This window comes from Pocillopora damicornis, chromosome 11 (assembly GCF_964200805.1).
Source record: "Pocillopora damicornis chromosome 11, jaPocDami1.2, whole genome shotgun sequence".
NCBI lineage: Eukaryota > Metazoa > Cnidaria > Anthozoa > Scleractinia > Pocilloporidae > Pocillopora > Pocillopora damicornis.
This window is the reverse complement of record NC_142680.1, coordinates 987,094-1,006,163: the sequence shown is the minus strand read 5'-3', so window position 1 is coordinate 1,006,163 and position 19,070 is coordinate 987,094. Positions and strand designations below refer to the sequence as shown.

The window sequence follows — 19,070 nt, the reverse complement described above, 5'->3', positions numbered from 1 at the left end:
TGACAAACTTGTTTCACTGCTAGTCAGATGCGAAAGAGACACAAGTTGCGTGACTTTCATCATGGGTCTCGCCCTTTCCGGTCCTCTTTGCCCGTGCAAACAGTAACTGGTTCTTTAGCATTATTAATCATTTTAAGACTTCTAAATCATCGTTTCGAGAAGCAATGAAATGTTAATTTCTTGGGGTATATCATACTTTGATTTACCGTTCATTTGGGTTAAGCTTACTCAGCTTTTTGAAACAAAACATGATGTAATGTGAATTTGATTGACTTATTTGAATCTCGTGAGATTCATAGGATCATGTTCTTTTCATAGCAGAGTTGAGGCAGAAAATATATTTTGTTTCAGATGCTAATCAACCTGTGGTAGTGTGAGCATGGGTGCGAGATTGATCATGTATGCCGGGGGCTATGTTACCTGAAACCGTACCTGGTGATGTAGAAAATCATGATCTTTTCATACACCTTTGAGTTCGAGGAATGCTTCAATTTGACGTGTAATCAAATCAGCCCCTTAAATTATCGTTGGTAAAAGCTGCACGATTTATGCTTTGCTACATTGTCTTGATGCTACGAAACGAAAAACAAGGAACTCTAACCTAATCCTTGCTCTGTATAGAAAAGTGAACATGAATACAGTAGAACGCGATGCATTATAGTCTTCCAAAGTAAAACTTAATTGATCCACTGATTATTTACACGGAATCAAGTCCAACACATGCCTGTAGTTTTCAGTGTATATTATATTGCAGTTCGTCCGTTCATCCTCGCGGCGCTATTCTCTATATGTAGACAGCTCGTGCTTCTTATCATTAGCTCGGCAATATGTGCAACACTTATATTGCAATGCATTGCCTCAGTTAATAAAAATTTGTTTTCTGTTTCAGAGTAGGCAGTGCCTTTACTCATTTTATTTTAACGAGTACGTAATGAAGAGATTCCTAATTATTTAAAATACTAACTGAGGCTAGAAAGTGCAGTAACAACGAGGTGCCTTGAAGGTGGGGCTGCATAAGACTCATCATTACTACATCAATGCTACTCATTGACAGAGGTATCCCAGATAAAAAGTGGGTTATGAGTGAGTTAAAAGGGCAATTAACCTTGATTTTCTAGACAGGGTTTTATAAACGTTGACGGAAAACGGCAAAATTTGCACTAGTTGCCATCTGTTTTCAGCCATCTGCGCGTTAAAATTAAAAACAAAAATTGTCGATACCGGAAGATTTGTCGCAAAGTTGATTCCAGGATCCAAAAATTGTTTTAATCTCCGACGCCGTTTACTTGTTACCAGCGGCTTCCCCAAAGCTGCGCGCATGCAATTCTGAAACAAATGGGTTACTTTTGAGCCATAGTTTGGATTTACCTTAAGAGGCAAACTGAGATTATATTTTATCTTTCATAACACAACCCGTCATGTCTCTTACCTATATTTTCGCTGTGCTTGTTGTTCGTGACAAAGCCAGTAGTTCTCTGGAAAAATTGCCTCCGTAATCGCACGTGTCAACAATGGGAACTATTGAACTTTCTGAAAATTGTGGGTCTTTTATCACTGATTATTAGAATAAAAACCTGTTTGACCTGTTTTCAATCATTTCAGACGTGACGAGGATTACCTGAGCAGGATCTCTCACTGAATTGTAATGGCTTTGTAAATTTTATACAATGATTAAATCTAGGTTTGAACCAGTTTCAAAATCTGTTAAATACTAATCTCTTTTCCAGCTTCTTACTCAATTTCCATTGACTACTCCGACCGCATAACACCTTCTTTGATCTAACGCTTGATTCGGAAATAACCAGAAAGGCCAAAATAATAAAAACTTTATTAGCTCATGGACTGGGAATCTCCTGTTATTGACACGGGACCTATTTATGGATTCATTGTGGTGAATCTGGTTGACAATAATATGTAATGCGTGACCGGAAACCGCGATTCTGAAATCCAGGTACTTTCGAACTCCCCAATTCACTACACCCCTATTGAGATTGAAACTGTAAGCTTCACACTATCCTCTCCACAATCATTATTCCTTCGATCGTATGCGTCTTTTTCCAACGCTAGCTCTTGAAGAGAAAAGCACAATGTGATCAGATCTGTGTTAATTTATCTTACTGATAATTGATCCTCTCTCACCTGATTTAATCAGAGGTATCATTAAGGTTAGTCTTTAAAATTAATCCAGGTATATCTTGTTCAGGTTATGATATAATTTGCAAACAATATAAATTTATTTGTAGACAATTCATAATTTAATTTCTTTAATTTTATCCTGAAAAAATCAGGATGAAGGGGCCCATCGGTAAAATATTAAGTTTTAAGTCACTTTCTTAGCAATTAATCTTCCTCCCTTTTTTATTGGTTTAAGGTTCCGTTGACATTTTTTGGTCTAAGGTCACTCTTTCAGTTTATGTTATATTTTACGGTCCACAAACGCATAATTTACATAGCATATATAGCTCAGCGCGTCTACATCCCAAGATCATTCTTAGACTACTATTATGACTATTACAAATGAGAGTCAATCACTTGGGGGAATGAATATCTGGGTAACGTTACACCATACTACAAGTCGTAAACAACCTCATTTCATAAAAATCTGCCGATTTTGCTCGATTTTGTCTGGCTTTGACCCAAAAATATTATTCTATAATCCCTTGCTATGTCTGCATTTGCTTCTTTTTTTTCGTCCATACGCGTTGTTTTCGTAAACTGGAAGAGGGGAAGGTGCTTTTAGTCTAAGAATTCCTTTTGTTGCTGCGTGATAAGTGTGGACTTGACCCTGGATACAAAAGGCCTTAAAACTGGCTTCATTGTGAAGTACGGATTTGTTGAAAGCATTTGTCATCCAGACATAGGTCACAGTAAGTATTGAAAAAGAAAAAAAAGTTAATGGTTTTATTCAGCCACCTCCCCTTTAACGCCCTAGAGATCGTTGCCCACGCGAAGTTTTTGCTCGGGAGAGAGCTTTCACGTATAAACTTTGTTGTGAAGCCCTAGTCTTGATTGAACCTAGTTAGCTTTTGAATATAATACAGTAGTTCTCTTCGACAATAATTCGTGTGTGTTAAAGGAACTTACCTTGTTTACAATGTGGACGAACTTCCAAGTACCGCGTGAATCCTTTGACAGAACTGTTTCACAGTTTCAAGTAATTTGTCGGTTTAGGCGAGACCTAGAGCCTGGGAAAACAAGTTAAAATGACCAGCGCGATTGCTATAGTGAAGTATTGTTTGCACCCATGTAGAAAAACATTGCCTTGATGTTTATACAGCTAACGTGGAGTGAAAAATAATCTACTTACGAATAATAAGAGGAGGTATATAAGAGTATCCATGTGATTCTATTCGCAGCTGGACTTAAAATCTTTGTGTAAATAATATTTTCAATGGAAAAATATTACACAATGATATTTTTACAATGCGTCAAGCTGCGAATAAAATTGGCGACAGCTGGGGAGTGCATTGTTTATTCGGTCTAATCATGGCACGACTTGACTGAGAAAGCGTTCTCAAGTTATGTTCATATAGAGATGAAAAAATGTGATGTAGATCTGTTGAAAATTGCAATAGATTTTGTCCTCTGCATGGCGTTAGCGTGCCTTAATATTACCGGAAGGAATTAAGTAAGTAAAGCTCGACTCAGACAGTCTGTCCTTTTGCAAGTCATGACCATATATGGGCATCAGCAAGAACTATCACATTGTATGAGCGCAGCGAGAGAAACACTTATCTGACTTATAGCATGTTCCACAAACAGGAGGGCAAAAATGACATTGCAGAAATTGGGTTTCGCTAGATTGTGCATATAATATGGAACAGATAACATTTAAAGGCAGCAGACAAAACAAAATTACAAAGATTTAAAGAGGCTCATGAGGGTGGAAAGATGAAAATATGGATTGAAAATGTTATCATGGATTTAATTAAAGGGAGCTGTATGGAGTAAACAAGCAAAAAGATGACCTTATTGGGGGAAATCCCTGCTGTGTCTGTTTGTTTCTTTTTTTTGAATGAAAAACACTCCCTATGATTAACTCATCCGTGCATCATGAGCGCATCCTCATTTCACAAACAGCGGCCAGTGCACGAGCCTGGTAATCGAATAGAGAGGCGTCGTGACAAAATTCATGTCCAAAGCAGACCCTTTTTTTTATTGAAAATGGTACCTCTAAATGTACTGTTTGTATGAGTCAATCCTTAAGTTAACCCTTTCACTCCTAGAAGTGATTGACATGTAATTTCTCCTCGTAAAATCTGTTCAATCTTCAGCAAACAGATAATGAGAATATTCATACTTCTCAGGTAGATCTTATCTTGATCTAACACCAACTTCTCGAAACTGCCTTACAAGAAAACGTGTGACAGGTAAACGGGAGAACGGACAATTACATCTTAGAAATTGAAGGTTTAAAAATGCAGTAGGATGCTCTGTGAATGTACTTCGTTATCGTAATCATTTTACTAGGAGTACATTTTATTATTAACTTTATCGTCTATTCGTGGTAAAAGGACTATTGCGTTACTCGCCTTATCAAATCAATCATTTATAGTTTTAATTTACGTTTAAACTTATTTTAATTTCTTAATGATGTTTTATAAGACTCCTTCGCGTGGTCTCACCAGTCTTTCTCTCAATGACATAGCTGGTTACGCAAGAGTTCTCAATCACCGTAACGGTGCACTTACTATACATTGTCACGCATTCAATGCTGGTCACAATCCTGACTATGGTTCACTAATTAAACTGCCCAACTATCAAAGTCGCATCAGTTCGACGCAGTCACACACACCATAATGTCACGCGCGGGTTAATAGAATCTATCGCCCCAGTCTCTCACTCTGAATCTCCAAGTTATGATTGTGACTGGTTTTTCTTTAAGGATCTTTTAAATCTACAGAACACAGACTGTCAAGACTGCTACTGTTGCTTTTAACTCTGAAATAGGTTTCCCGCCTATCCCAATTTTTCATTTCTCTAAATGACAACATCAGCGCCCAGAAAGACAAAATGGTGGTCGCCGCGAAGAGACCCGCTAGCACCAAAAGATAAACACTTGGAATAATGGTTCGACATATTGGGGTCACGTGCTCATGATCACATTCCTGTCCTTTACACTCTTGAACACAGCGCTTGGCTTCACACACAAAAGAGCATGCTCCAGAGAGACACCGCTGGCTACAAAAATCCACGCCACTTGTACACTCCATGTGACAGTCACGGCATTGCTGGAAACAAGTCCCAGATGAACACGTCATGATCTTGCAGCTGGAGTCGTGGCAGGTCTGGTTGCACGTGGTATAACGTGAATCCCCGGATGTGAAGCCGCATCTACATGGGGACCTATTTCTGCACTGTTGTAAACAAGTACTGGAGACTACTGCGTTACAATTCTCTGTCGGTGACGCCTTGAGCTTAGTGAGAAGAAGGAATTCCACGACAAGCACAACTAAACAAAACATATTTATCCCTGTAAAGAAATCGCAGAGGTCCAAGATATAAGATTCATATAGCCTTAAAATTATTATGTTAAACTTACAGTTTTTGATGATCAATTTCTTTCATCTCCTCACGAAAATATAGGGGCGAACAGATGACGAGTTTAAAAATAGATCAGAAAAATAAAAGGATACCAATGTTTCGTTTTTGGTACATGACCGGTATTAATCAATCTTAGGTAACCTACAATCGACAAACAGGAAACATCTTAACCTTCGTTCAAAGCAGATTGGAGAATGATTGATTCTATTTTTCACCGCTGAGTTTACTGTTATCTGTTGTCCATCCCTACAACGTCCACCTTAGCTTATCCTCAAGGGCACGTCCAGCCGATCCTATTTTGAACAGGGTATCACACTTTTCCCATTAGAAAGTCGTGTGATCCCTTGTTTATTCTTCGAATTGCTGAACTCAACACCCCAAAATTACCTAGGAACAGACTTCTGAAACATTAATTTTTCCACCACCTTCTTATAGACGTTATAGGCTTTGGTCAGTCTTCGGCTTTACCGAGTAAGCAGACTCAGCTGAAGTAGCTCTCCACGATGTAACCTTATTGAATAATTCACCGTTAATTCAAATATTGGAAATTCTGAATTCATACTATTATGAAGCCATCATGTTGTGACATGCACCCGCGATAGTTAAAAACTTGCTACCCAGATTAAAAAAATGTAATTTATAGCCCTTTTGAGCCTATTAACACTAATTTGCTCTCAAAGTTCTTTTTGCAGATGTAATTTCATGCGAATGAAATGTGTTTATCATTGGTTATCAAATGACTTTGTTTGTTAAAACAGTCCTATTTTAAAAATGGAGTCCAACATTCCTTGAAGAATGTCTAAAAATTAAAAAAAAACAAACTGGTGTTCGCGGAAATGGAATTTGTAAGACGGTTCAACGCTCCCCCTGAAAAGTGTCCATAAGCTCAAACAAATAAAATACTTTGCTCGGAAATGAGAGGCTTATACTATTTTGCGAAACGAAAGGAAACGAAACGAAATCGGGTCAGATGAAATAAAACAAAAGGAATAATGCAGATATATTTTCTAATAAGGTAAAGATAACTTTCACAAGGACTTTGGAGTAATCGTTCATTAACAAGAAGGATTTTTATTCATTTCGCAAAATAGTAATTTTAGGAGAGTTACTATTTTGCGAAATGGACTATTTTCACCCTGCGGTGACAACGTGACCTCTTTCATGTCACAAAAATACATTTAAACATTACAAATTAGTATATCAACGAAGATTTTGGCCTCCTCTTATTTCTTAAACCGTATTAAAATATATTTCGCAAAATAGTAATTTTAGGAGAGTTACTATTTTGCGAAATGGACTATTTTCACCCTGCGGTGACAACGTGACCTCTTTCACGTCATGAAAATACATTTAAACATTACAAATTAGTATATCACCGAACATTTTGGCCTCCTCTTATTTCTTAAACCGTATTAAAATATATTTCGCAAAATAGCAATTTTAGGAGAGTTACTATTTTGCGAAATGGACTATTTTCACCCTGCGGTGACAACGTGACCTCTTTCACGTCATGAAAATACATTTAAACATTACAAATTAGTATATCACCGAACATTTTGGCCTCCTCTCATTTCATAAACCGTATTAAAATATATTTCGCAGAGTGAAAAATTCCATTTCGCAAAATAGTAACGCTCCTAAAATTACTATTTTGCGAAATGAATAGAAATCCTTCTTGTTAATGAACGATTACTCCAAATTCCTTGTGAAAGTTTTCTTTACCTTGTTAGAAAATATATCTGCATTATTCCTTTAGTTTTGTTCTATCTCACCTGATTTCGTTTCGTTTCGTTTGGTTTCGCAAAATAGTATAAGTCGAAATGAGACCTAGAAGTCTGTTGAAAAATAATTTGACTTCTCTCGTTTTTACTAATTCATTAGCTGCAGAGTGGAAAAAGCACGATCACTCACCTTGAATGCTTTAAGTACAAGGATGATGTATTTATGGCAAAGTTCTACAGATGGTGATCGTAGAAGAAAGCGGATGCAGCTCAGCTATTTTATCTGATCACGTTCGAATTCAAATTGTTTTGCAAGCACAGGGGCGTCGCCTTATCCGTCTTCCCTCCTAAAATAGATCATGATATCCCAAATTAAAACCGCATTTTCCTTAGAGAGCCTTACAGTACCATACAGGAAAACTTTCTTGACTAAAATGACATAATGCAATTACACGATGATACATTCAGAGAGGTATCGGGTACAAGACGTGACTTGTGATTTAACTGATGTTCCTACATAATTAACCTCATGCGAATTATATCAACAAGTCCATTAACCGCAGTAATGTCTCGGCGTACGGAAATTAAATATCGTGCCAACAAGTATTTTGACTAATAAAAGTTTGCGTTTAGTTTAAACAGACAAAATAAAGTGCAAAATGGCACGATTCTTCTTTTGGTAAGTTATTAAAAAACAATGCTTTCCTTTGTTTGGCAGATTTATTCTTTGGCTCTCCTATTTTTGTACCAACCAAATGCAAGTACCAGAAAACATCTCGTGATTACTAGTGACGTGAGTAATGTACACCAGCTGTTAATGTTTCTTAGACAAGTTTTAGAACTCACGTAGGCGTCAAGAAAAACTTAATTTGACTGAGAAGGCGTGAGATGTATTGTTCTCTTCGCATTGACTACAAGAGAAGGTTCAAGAATTCGTGAACCGAGACGCACACGTTCTGACAGGGAACGTTAAATTAACCAGACGAATACGCAACGCTCCTGCACAAGGCATGCATTGGATTAAGAAAAATACGTTCTTTTGATTCATCATCCCTGGTTCATAATTCTAGAAAGTTAGAGCTGTAAATAGCATCTCCTTTTAACAATGACCTTGAAGGAAATCTATGCTCTACATGTCAAAAATTGATGTGGTTCCCAGCTGGAAATATTTTCTTGAATATTGCGCAACCTAAAAAGTAATGTAGTGTTTATCATCAGAAAACGGAGTGTAAAGTATGCATTAACCGTTGATTATAGCTTTTAGAAGAAAATCCAGAGTGACATACTCACAATCGAATATTTTCAAATCTTAAATTTTGACACGAGGTCTGATGTTCGTGATTTTCAGTGTTTCAATTACGACCCTCTCTTCCTGCCAGGAGCAATCATGGTTTCCTATTTGTATAAGTGTTCACTACTTCTATGTTTACAATTTCGTGGCATCTTTAGTTCGCCTGATGCAGAACTGTTTTCCAACTGAATTAAGAGTTGGACCTCATTTTTTCCAGTTCAGGAACACTATTAAAATTAACGTTTTTAACCCTATTGGATAAACAGTTTCATGGGGATAAATATCAATTTGTAATACTTCCTAATTATTCAGTCAAAAGTTCAAGATGTTATCATTGAGAATTTAAAAAAACGTGCCCTTTTAATCGGCTGAAATCTCTCGGACGGCAACTTCTTTTAATTAAAATCTTTTGATATGAGTTACTTCTGTCAGCTTTTTTTTTAATTGATGACGATTTCACAGACCAGCGCTGGAAAGAAGAATGACAGTGAAGTGAAGATAACCGTAAATGTGGATGTTGGTTGTGACCATTGTTCCTTACACAAGGGGGGAGGGTGGGCGGGGGAAACATTGTTAACAGGATGAGAAAACCACGGGTAACATTGATTAATAACCGCATTGCCGCAAATAGCAGCATTGAGAAATCTTCATCCTACGTTCAAAGATCAATGTGTCGAAAATGTTGTGTTTAAGTTTAATCCAGAAGCACGGTTGTTTTGAGGATAATCGGATCAGGAATACTCCAGCTCAAAGAAGCATGACTTTAGCCTGTTGTTTAGATTGTCTACGATGAAAACTGGCCAAAACAAGACAAAACTGAAAAAAGCACGGCAGAAACAATACCCCAAGACAATATATGTTGATTGATTAATGTTAATGGAATCGCAGATAAATTCCTTTAGAAAATAAATAAAAAAAAAAAACATCAAAATAATTTTTCAGCTGGGAAGAAAAAAAAAGAGGAATTAAGAATACAACAAACCAATTATGAGCAAGGATCGCTGAGAATGGACAAGATGAACCATTTCATTCCTAATATATCAGAAGTAATTCTCCTTACCGTGTGTCATTGATTTTTTATAAATGCAGTTCTGAGAATCTAGTATTAAATATAGTGATAATCCCCTAGTTATATTCTTCGTGATTCTTATCACTTTGCTACTGGATAATCTATAGATGTTGTTAGGAGAAGTTTCTTATTGATCACTTGGAGGAGTGAAGGGTACGTTAATAGGGATTGCAAGTTTTTCAGTAACATTAAGTCTAAAACTTTCGAATTCGTCAAATGCACTTCAGACATAATTCTGAATTGAACTGCGACGAGAAGGCTATACGGGTCGGTGATAATTTATGTTGCAAGAAATGTTTAACTAAGTGATAGTGTTTAAAGTCGTAGAGGAGCATGTGGCACCACTGGGTAACCAGAAAAAAGGAAAAGTACTTCCCATAACGAGTTAAAAAGTCAAGTTGCATACTCGCTAAACGCGTGTAGATCTTTTTCTGTGCGAGGTTTAAATTTTCTTTTTTAACAATGATTAGAAAGAACCAAGGTAACAGCCTTTCGCAACATCATTTGTTTCCATGGTGACTGCATCAAAGGGGCAAGAAGGTCTTTTTAAAAAAGGGATAAGAGAATGAACGGCATAATATTAAAACTATTATACAATTACACAAAATCCGCTCAGAATTGATGCGATTGACATTCTTTCAAGATGTTTTTGGCAATGTAAACAAGTTAACACGTTTATGTTTGCGATAGATATTACTGGCATGGCAGAAAAAAAAAAATTTTTTTTGAATGGCTGCCAGAAAATTCTATTTTGAACATTGTTTACTCACTGAGGTCCGTTTCGGACAAAACCGCAACATTTTTGGTCCATATTTGACCGATACCGCAGTCTGTACATGTAGCCAAATTCCACCTATCTTTGCTAACACTTCATATTCCATGATCTTATATCGTCATTCCACTTTCGTCTTCTTTTACTTTACAGCCCGTGTCCTTCGTTATTACTTAACAAAGGACAGAAACTCTTTGTATACAGGATAAAATATGGCTCTCCCCTTCTACTTTTAAAATTTTAAAATTCATAGAGCTCCTAATGACCGAGATCTTTGTAAGATTAAATATGAATTCTCTTTACTCGCTGCCTAACCTTTCAGTCGTTGTTAGTTTTGAGAATTGTGTTCCAGTTATATGTACTGTTTGTAGACAAGGGGCTTTTCTCGCCATTTTTGCTCTTCTCTGTTAAATCCCAAGATATATTGATTATATTAGAGGAGAATTCTAAAATAGTACTTCCGTGAGAAGCGTAAGAAATCCCTTAACAAATAAAATCATAAATTTAAGCTTGAACCTTAGATGTTGTTTCTCGTCCGTGTCCTGAGGGATTTCCTTTACGTTCTCCGCTTCTACTCTCCGCAAAAACCAACGCTTCAAGTTCCAATTCGGCTTAGCTGTACGTCTGCCGTTAACGAGTTCTTAAACTTATTGGCATTACATGGACAAAAAAAAAAATTTAACATCACGTTTTCGAAATCACCTGTTGTACACAGAACATGTCCTAAAATAATGCGGTTTGATTTAATGGAAAGTATGTAATTTCAATAGACCCGTATCATGGTAAATAGCCAATTTTAAGTCTTATAGATTCCGACAGTCATGAATCCCAGACGCTAAGGTATTGATCCCACTTCACGAACGACCCGGGGAAACAAGTACGTTTCCTTCATCACCTCCTTCCGGCTTAGGCCCGAATTGATTCAACGCATTAGCTTTGGAAAAAGAACCGATTATTACTTTGTCTTCAGTGTCCACTGTTTACGAAAAAAAAAAAAAAGCTGTCATTATTTATTTCCGTTCAAAGGAAGTCTTGAAGAGGGGGTTGGCCAAATTGTGAGCTTTTCAAAGCTCTTTTCGTTTCAGAAACAATCCAAAATGATGGATGTTCACGATATGTCGGGAAGATTTGATAAGTACCGGAAATTAATTCCATTTTTAATTTAACATGAGTAAGCTCCTTTGTGGCTGAGTACAGCGTCAGCTCACTTGAAAATCGATTGGAGTTTAGATGGCTTGTAGAGTTTTTCAGCATCTTATATAGAAAACTATTAAACACTGCAGTTTCGACCAAAAAACTTACCAGTTTTCCACGGAGGCTCTGTACAATAAACTTCCTTTCAGATGAAATAAGATAAAGACAAGTTATAAACGGATGTATCACACGCTCCTTGCGCAAGTGCAACCTCTCCTCAAACAGAGTAACTAATAATTTAGATTGGAGACGCACTCAGTCTCAAACATTATGTGCCACCTATGTAGTTGTGGCCAATGCCAAGCTTTCTTTGAAAAGACTCCCAGTATATGTTTACATCCTTATCAACACAAAGGTGTAAATTTGCCAAATAAGTAGATTTGGTTTTGACGATATTAGAGAGAGGGGAGGGGGCAACTATTTGTGAGCTCACCGCCTGACCCGGTGAGGACTGAATTTAAAATACGCCACCGGCTACTAAAGAGTTAACCTGGTTTAAAAAAGATACATGAATTAAGGTGCACAACCCTTACTGTTGTGACTGTTTGGTAAATCGTACGAAAAACTAGATCCGTTTTCGTGAATTCGCTCATAAACTATTCCACAGGGCTGCAGATGGTTAAATGAACAGATGAAGAGAGCACATTCCCCCACTACTCCTTCAGTGAGTGCAGGCCCATTGAGAAGATGTCCTTAACGAGCCGTATGCTGGACCGGGTTAAAGCTAGGTAAACCATTAATAAGCAAGGTCAAAACAGTTGAAGTAATACACGATTGACGGCCTGAATCGACGTAAATCAGTAATAACTACTCGGTGAACTATCACCTTTTTAATCCTTTGTGGCTTGAATTTAAAGGACTTTGTTCTACACATAGTAACTTAGTCAAGCTTAAATGTTACCTTATTTCCCGAATGAGCTTCAGTGCTCCTCTTTGGTCCAGTTTCCTTGCATTACTGTTAGACTTGTGAAAGAAACGCATCGGCCGCTACGGAAATAAAAGAGCGCCGGCGTGCTTGTTTTCTCACCGCATGCATGTCAGAAAAGATGTTTCATTAATTTACCATATGCATTCAAGTACTTTGTTATTGTTTTCACTGAGATTTTTTCACGTTTCTAGGGTGAGCAGGTCGTCTGTCATTATTAAGCTTTAGCCCACAATGGATCGGAATTTCACCCATCTCGCTCTGACATAACTGTCAGGGTAATCTTTTTATAGCGCAACTTTAACCCGTCGATAACCTTGGACGTATATATTTAAAACCGATCAGCAAATCGAAAATGAATTGAGTGGTTTCACAAAAACACCTGTTTTATTAGATGCAAAAAGAGGATGAGGTTAAAACTAATAAATCTTGAAAGTTCCGAAGTTTGTTTGTTCTCGCAATTTACTTTCAGCATTCTGATCTATCTGCTTCTTTTGCTATTTGGCGTCCAGCCATCATTGTTAATTTAGCTGACCTTTGAACCAACCCATTTAAAGAAAACACAGTTAATTTGACATCATTTTAAGTTAATCACAAAGAAACATATGTTTATTTCAGTGGAGTGCGTTTCAATGTTAATGCTTCCTTCGTGATTTCGCAAAGGAGATGAGACTCTTGGTTTCAAACCTTTCTTATCTTTTGTAAAAAAGAGCTCGCATAAGAAAACCCGGATTTACACAATCGTCTTTACTGTGACAATTTTTAATTCTTGCACTCAACAAATATGAAAGGATAACAGCTGTATTTTCTTTTTCATTAAATACTGACACAATTCCAGTTCACAACCTACTAAAGCTACTTGTAGTTCATCCTACTGGAATAGTCTTTATCTCCAAGGCTACAACTTCACTTCGTTTTCACAAAACTCGTTCCACCCTTCATGTAGCGAGGAACTCTATAAGGTCTCGTGCGTGGATATCCTGTGTTTCATGGTGTGCAACACAACTGGTTATTTTGTTAATAACGCTTTGAATGGGTGTCCCGTGGGCTCTTGTACTATACAACTGAAGGTTTTGTTGGTAGACTTTCTAAGCTGCTGCAAAGGTCACGAGAAACAAGCATGGGAGTTTTTCTCGTGCAATAACTCATCTGGCTGCAAGACAACATCAAAGCTAAACAAGTCAAAATTGTAGTAGCTGCAAACAGACCAGCTAAGATGACCAGGTAGAGGCGTGGTATTAAAGGCTCTTTGTGTTCCGTAGGCAAGTGTTTGCAATCATTACCTGCACATTTTTGTACACATTCCTTGGCGCTACACCTAAAGGAGCATGCTCCTGACAAACACCGCTGATTACAATAACCGACGTCACCAGTACATTCCATGCGGCAGTCATGACACTCCTGATGGCAAGTCCCGGATGTACACGTCAGTACCTTGCACTGTGTATTTCCGCAGGACTGGTGACATTCTCTGTAAGCATAATGGCTGTCGTTTGATAGACACATACATGAGGTGCTGCCACATCGTTGAAAGCACTTGGTCGACGTCACCGAGCTACAATTTTTTGTGGTTGATGTTACAGAAGGCAGAGACAAGACAATGATGAAGACAATTCTAAGCATTTTCTTTCTGAAAATAAAAAGAGAAAAATTTATTAAGCCGTGTGTCAAGGAATAACGCTCGAAACGTCAGCTTTTTTACCCTTTACGGTGGCTAATTTACGTTTTCAACTCAGTTGTTAACACTAAATTACCTGCTATACTCTCCCACCGACGCAGCACCAGTTTCTTTAGAAACTTACCACTTGATTCAAGGAGTACACTGACACTCTATTGAAGGGTTTTGTAGTGAAACAAAGCATTTGATTCTCCTTAAAACACTTTAATAGGACGCGAAGGATGAACACAGTCGAAAGAGCAACATTTGATACATCGCATTTTAGATTAATCACGTCACGGTCGCCTAAAATTTCGCTTATGCTTTGTACTTCATCATGCATCTTTCAACTGGCAGCTAATCAAAGTGATCTTTATCTAGATGGCTTTCATCGATCATACAATATTCTGCCCTTTATTTTTTAGAGAGCATTTTCTCAGTTTAAATCAACGGGCACTCTTTACCTCTTACCATCGCCGGAACATGAGATGGCGGAATGACGCATAGCTTATACTTAGAGAATTTGATCTTAATAACTTTCCTGTCGCTTTGTAAACTATTATGATCGTAGTAAACGCTTGTGTTCATGCACGAAACAAAAGGAACGCCTACCAGAGATAAGTAAATAAAACCTATCCGGGCGGTCAGATCAAAAAAGCAAATTAAAAACACGAATGAAAAACATTTCCTTCTCTCCATTTGATAACCAGTGCTGCTACATAATTATCTAACTCTTCAGCCCTTCTGCAAACTTTGTTTACCCGTAGATAATTTTCGTTTTGATAATTAGATTTTCTTACCGACTCCTTCTTAATGTGATCACCTTCTTTAGTTTCAAGTGGCCAACGAAGTATGGAATATCTATACGTGTTAGTTGTGGTAACCTGCTTTTCCTTTAAAGTTCTTCAAAAGCAAAGCAGTTGCTGCCCGAAACGAAACTGAATTTTTTTAAGACAAGGTCTCTTTCCAAAGGCTCGAGGGTCCTGCTCCAAAAACGTAGAGACACTGAAAGTTTTACCGACTTTAGAGCATTAAAATTTCTCCTCCAGGGTTCAAGTTTCGCCGAGAAATTCCCGCTGGAAATGATTGTGCGATACTGCAACACTTAAAGGGAAACTTCTCGTATTTCGTAATGTTTAGATAACCTTGAACTCAGTAAGCAATCAGAATTTCTTTTATGCCAATGGGATGCGGAGGGTACTCTCACTCGAAAATAACCTTTGGGTGTGTCTTAACTAAGCAACTCAGGGCGCCTGAACTTCGACAACGGCCTATTTTTTTGTCCACAAATGACCCTATATAGTCTGACAGTATAAAAAATTATTGGCGCCTCGTCCTGGAAGCTCTTGGTAACAAAACACGCGATTCGTTCACCGGGCGGAAAGACTAAGTTACCTACCCTGATATTGGAAAATATCCGGTCCCCTCCCCCCCTTTCCCGTTCCTCCGCTTTGGCGCTCAAGACTTATTCTCTCCCCTTGTATTTTTGGTGTTAAAATCTCCTTCTCTAAGCCAGCACGTGTACACGAACTGCGCACGTCAATTTACTAGTTGCAGAGCGAAAGACAATTGTCTCCCTGTTTACAAAAGTGTCTTCCTATTTATTTTGCCTGCGGGCGAATAATTCCTCTATCTTTTTTTTCTTATTGAGAATGGACGGCACAGCTTGAACACATCGTGGTATGTATAAAAAGTCCGCTGCTTCAGGAAAAAAAATTGTCTTATATCATGTTAACATAGACGAAAACAACAAGTCCAGGAGATCACGACAAGTATAATCTCCAAGTGATCGCATTAAAAAAAAGACAACACATGTTAGGAAACCTTTCGGGTTTTGAAACCCAAGATTAAAAGCCGAAAGAGTGATTAGCTCCAAAAATGCACTGAACTTGAAGATGATTTATACTCCAAGAGGGAACGCAAAATTCGTAACCTGGATCCCAACTGTTACGTTTTGCTTTCACATCAAGATTGCCTTGACCGAGAACAAAGCCCTCTACCGAGAACAGAGTTGAAATACAAACCTAATGTCTATTGTTGCGGTTTGAATTTTTTCGGAACAATAGTCCTTCATTACAATAGTCTTTTTGTCGTGGGGCTCTTATCGAATATATTCTAGGTATACCATGGTCTAAATTGGAATCTTACAGAAGATATGTACCACTAAAATGTAACTAGATTCAAATACCTTAGTGAGAAAAAAACAGCAAGAAAGATTGCCCCGAAATAAACAAAACTTCACCGCATGCTGAAGTAAAGGCCGTTCAGTACACCTCACTTGTTTTGACAAAAAGAACGAACAAAGCCCTTTGTCACATGTTTAAGAAGCGCGCGAGGAATCCTAGATGGTAACGTGAGTGCACTCCACTTTGACAAGTGTCAAACAGGCCAATCTGTTGTTGTCGTTGTAGCAATCCCTGACTCAGGAGTGATTGAAGTCAACGAAAAAATCAAAGCTGGCCGAACTCGTTAAATGCTTTGCGAAGATAAAATCACCGGAACCCGTCTCCGAGACTTGGTCTTGTTGGCGGTCACGTATGCCCATGTTCTCTATGATGATAGGCGAAGCGCCAAGACCAACATTGACTGATGATGATGAACCATCATCATGATGGCTCACCTTTTCGCACTCTCGATTATTATTATGTAAAGTACCCGCTTACTTTCCCAGCTTTCTTTCTTACAAAACAGCCCTGTGTGTAAAACATTTTTAAAAATAACCTTACAAGCCTGAAAGAAGAGTCTAACTCAAATCTAACTCTTAATCAATTGTTGGCGACAAACAGGAAACAGCATGGGGAACAAAAGCAGGATCAAATAATATCATAGGCCTCTAAATCAAAATGATTAAATCTTATAGTTCGGAAATTAAAATCAAACTGAAATAAAATGGACAATGGCATGGTCCGAAAGCAGATAAATATTTCATGACTGTAAAGAAAGCAATTACGAGCCCGTGTTAGGTTTTTGGGAAACGAAAAGAAATTTTGTTGAAATTTTTAGCATGAAGAAAAAGTGTCATACTTTATCAAACTTTGTGTTGGAAATAATAATTTTGTCAGCTGGGAACAGTCTATTCAATACTTTAATCACATTCAGCCCTCTTAAACTGAAGTTCTCGTAACATTTGAGCTGTTTTTGATGCACGACGCCATGGAGGACGCGAAAAATTCAGGAATTGACATAACACGTTATATTCAGTCACTCAGACCGGCAACAATCACCTCATTGTGAAGACAACCTTACAGTGATGCGTATTGCTATGGATCAAAGGCAAGGCAGGTTGTCAAAGACAATGGCATTTCCATAAATGTCGCAGGCAGCACTGAGTGATTCTTTCTTCTAAAAGATATTTTCGGATATTTTGTGATGTGTATACGAATATAATTGGAAGGCCTTCTCCCAGCGCACATCAATCTTTCACATCGCTAATAATCATTTACATTTTGTCACCGAATTGGACGAAAATTCAGTCCATGTTGCTTAAACTTACCCATCTGTGTGTCAAACCAGTCACACATATATCCCTTCGACCAAAAGTCTGTAGCTTGAAGTTGTAACAAGCGTTTACAGCACAGAATGCAAGTTCCCTCTGGGCTCAAATATTTTTTTTGCCGGAGGGTTTTGAAGGCTTCGAGAGAAGTGAACATTAGGTTGTCATGAGCACTAAACGTGATACATTACTTAAACACGTACTCCTGAACAATCGATCTATGACGTCAGAAGCCAGAGGGGTCAGATCGTTCTATTATTAATAATTCTTGATAGTTCCGCCGATTACTGTTAACTCAGAGTTCAAGGTTGCTTAATCAATGTAATTGCGATTCTACCATTTTACAGTCTATCGAAAATCTCCTCGAAAAAACTACACGATTTAAAGCGACTCACTCAACCATGTAATAATGAGATGTTGCTGACAGATAGGGTTTGAAAATCGGAGCAAGCTTCTAGAGCATGTTTCATTTAAGCGCGTGAGCGTAACTGATACAAAATTGCTCTTGTGAAAGTAATCAATCACCTAAGAGCTTCTACCCATTTTTTGTTTCCCCTCCCCACCCTCCCCACCCTCCAACTGATAAATATTACACATCCAACCTCTCTCTAGAGTTAGACTCAAGGGCCAAAGAAGGAAGGACGTGATCCGTTGTGTTTTCCTTAAACAGATAAATCACACACGTCAGTCAAACAATCTGTTCGTAAGAAAATGAATGATTTTAGATCATCAAGGGAAAGTGTTGGTTCCCATTCCACACCGAGGAAGGCTTGTAGGTATTAAACATTGTGCTTATTTATGGACCAGTTTCTACCCTGATTGCGTGCTTGTTAATCGTAACTATTGAACTTTCTTAAACCATGACCGGAAAACAGATGCAGTCGCTTTCGATGCGCTTTGAAAATCAGCTTAAATGTGTCACCCGTGTAAAAGAAAAAAAATTTTTTAAAAACATAGTTACGTAAGAGATCACCCAAAGAACATCTGACGTCCAGGTTCCGAGTTCGTCGTTGCTCATTCGTAACTTTCAATCTAAAGATCTTTATTTAAATTCTCTGTACTGTCTGCGATATATTTGTTTTACATTTGGCTCAGAGAATTTGATGTCAAATCAAAAAATACAATCCGATCGATATTTTCCTTTCTTTTCGCAAGTCACACACGGGAAAGAGAAGGTTTACACTTCTAATGTTACAACATTTGCGAGCTTTATGCAGTGAAGTCCCAACAATTTGTCTCTTCTTCTTCCGTTTTATTTCAATCCATCCATTTTTATTACTTTATTTGCGTCTATTCTTTGTCATGCTACACTCGTACGCTCTGACTAGTAAGAAGTATAATGGCTATCTTGAAAACCACCTGTTTCTGTATTTTATCTGTGCGCCGGAATTAATAATCTCTATA

At 37.8% G+C, this 19,070-nt stretch overlaps 1 protein-coding gene across 8 annotated transcripts; it reads right to left on the bottom strand.

The window, feature by feature from the left end:
- Positions 1 to 4,129: 4,129 nt before the first annotated feature.
- LOC113669529 (uncharacterized) lies at positions 4,130 to 18,069 on the bottom strand. Of its 8 annotated transcripts, none has more exons than XM_089188238.1 (6): positions 17,667 to 17,895; positions 12,493 to 14,146; positions 11,700 to 11,733; positions 10,914 to 11,043; positions 7,456 to 7,612; positions 4,130 to 5,473 (listed from the first exon to the last, which is right to left on the bottom strand). In XM_089188238.1, exons 2-4 carry the CDS (start codon positions 12,570 to 12,572, stop codon positions 10,993 to 10,995), a joined length of 165 nt encoding a protein of 54 aa, XP_089044364.1. In that variant the 5' UTR covers positions 12,573 to 14,146; positions 17,667 to 17,895; the 3' UTR covers positions 4,130 to 5,473; positions 7,456 to 7,612; positions 10,914 to 10,992. The 8 variants fall into 8 exon arrangements, with proteins under 8 accessions (XP_089044364.1, XP_089044365.1, XP_089044359.1 ...); XM_089188239.1 differs by lacking the exon at positions 17,667 to 17,895 and adding an exon at positions 16,362 to 16,867; XM_089188233.1 differs by lacking the exons at positions 10,914 to 11,043; positions 17,667 to 17,895 and having other exon boundaries at positions 12,493 to 12,643.
- Positions 18,070 to 19,070: the final 1,001 nt, after the last annotated feature.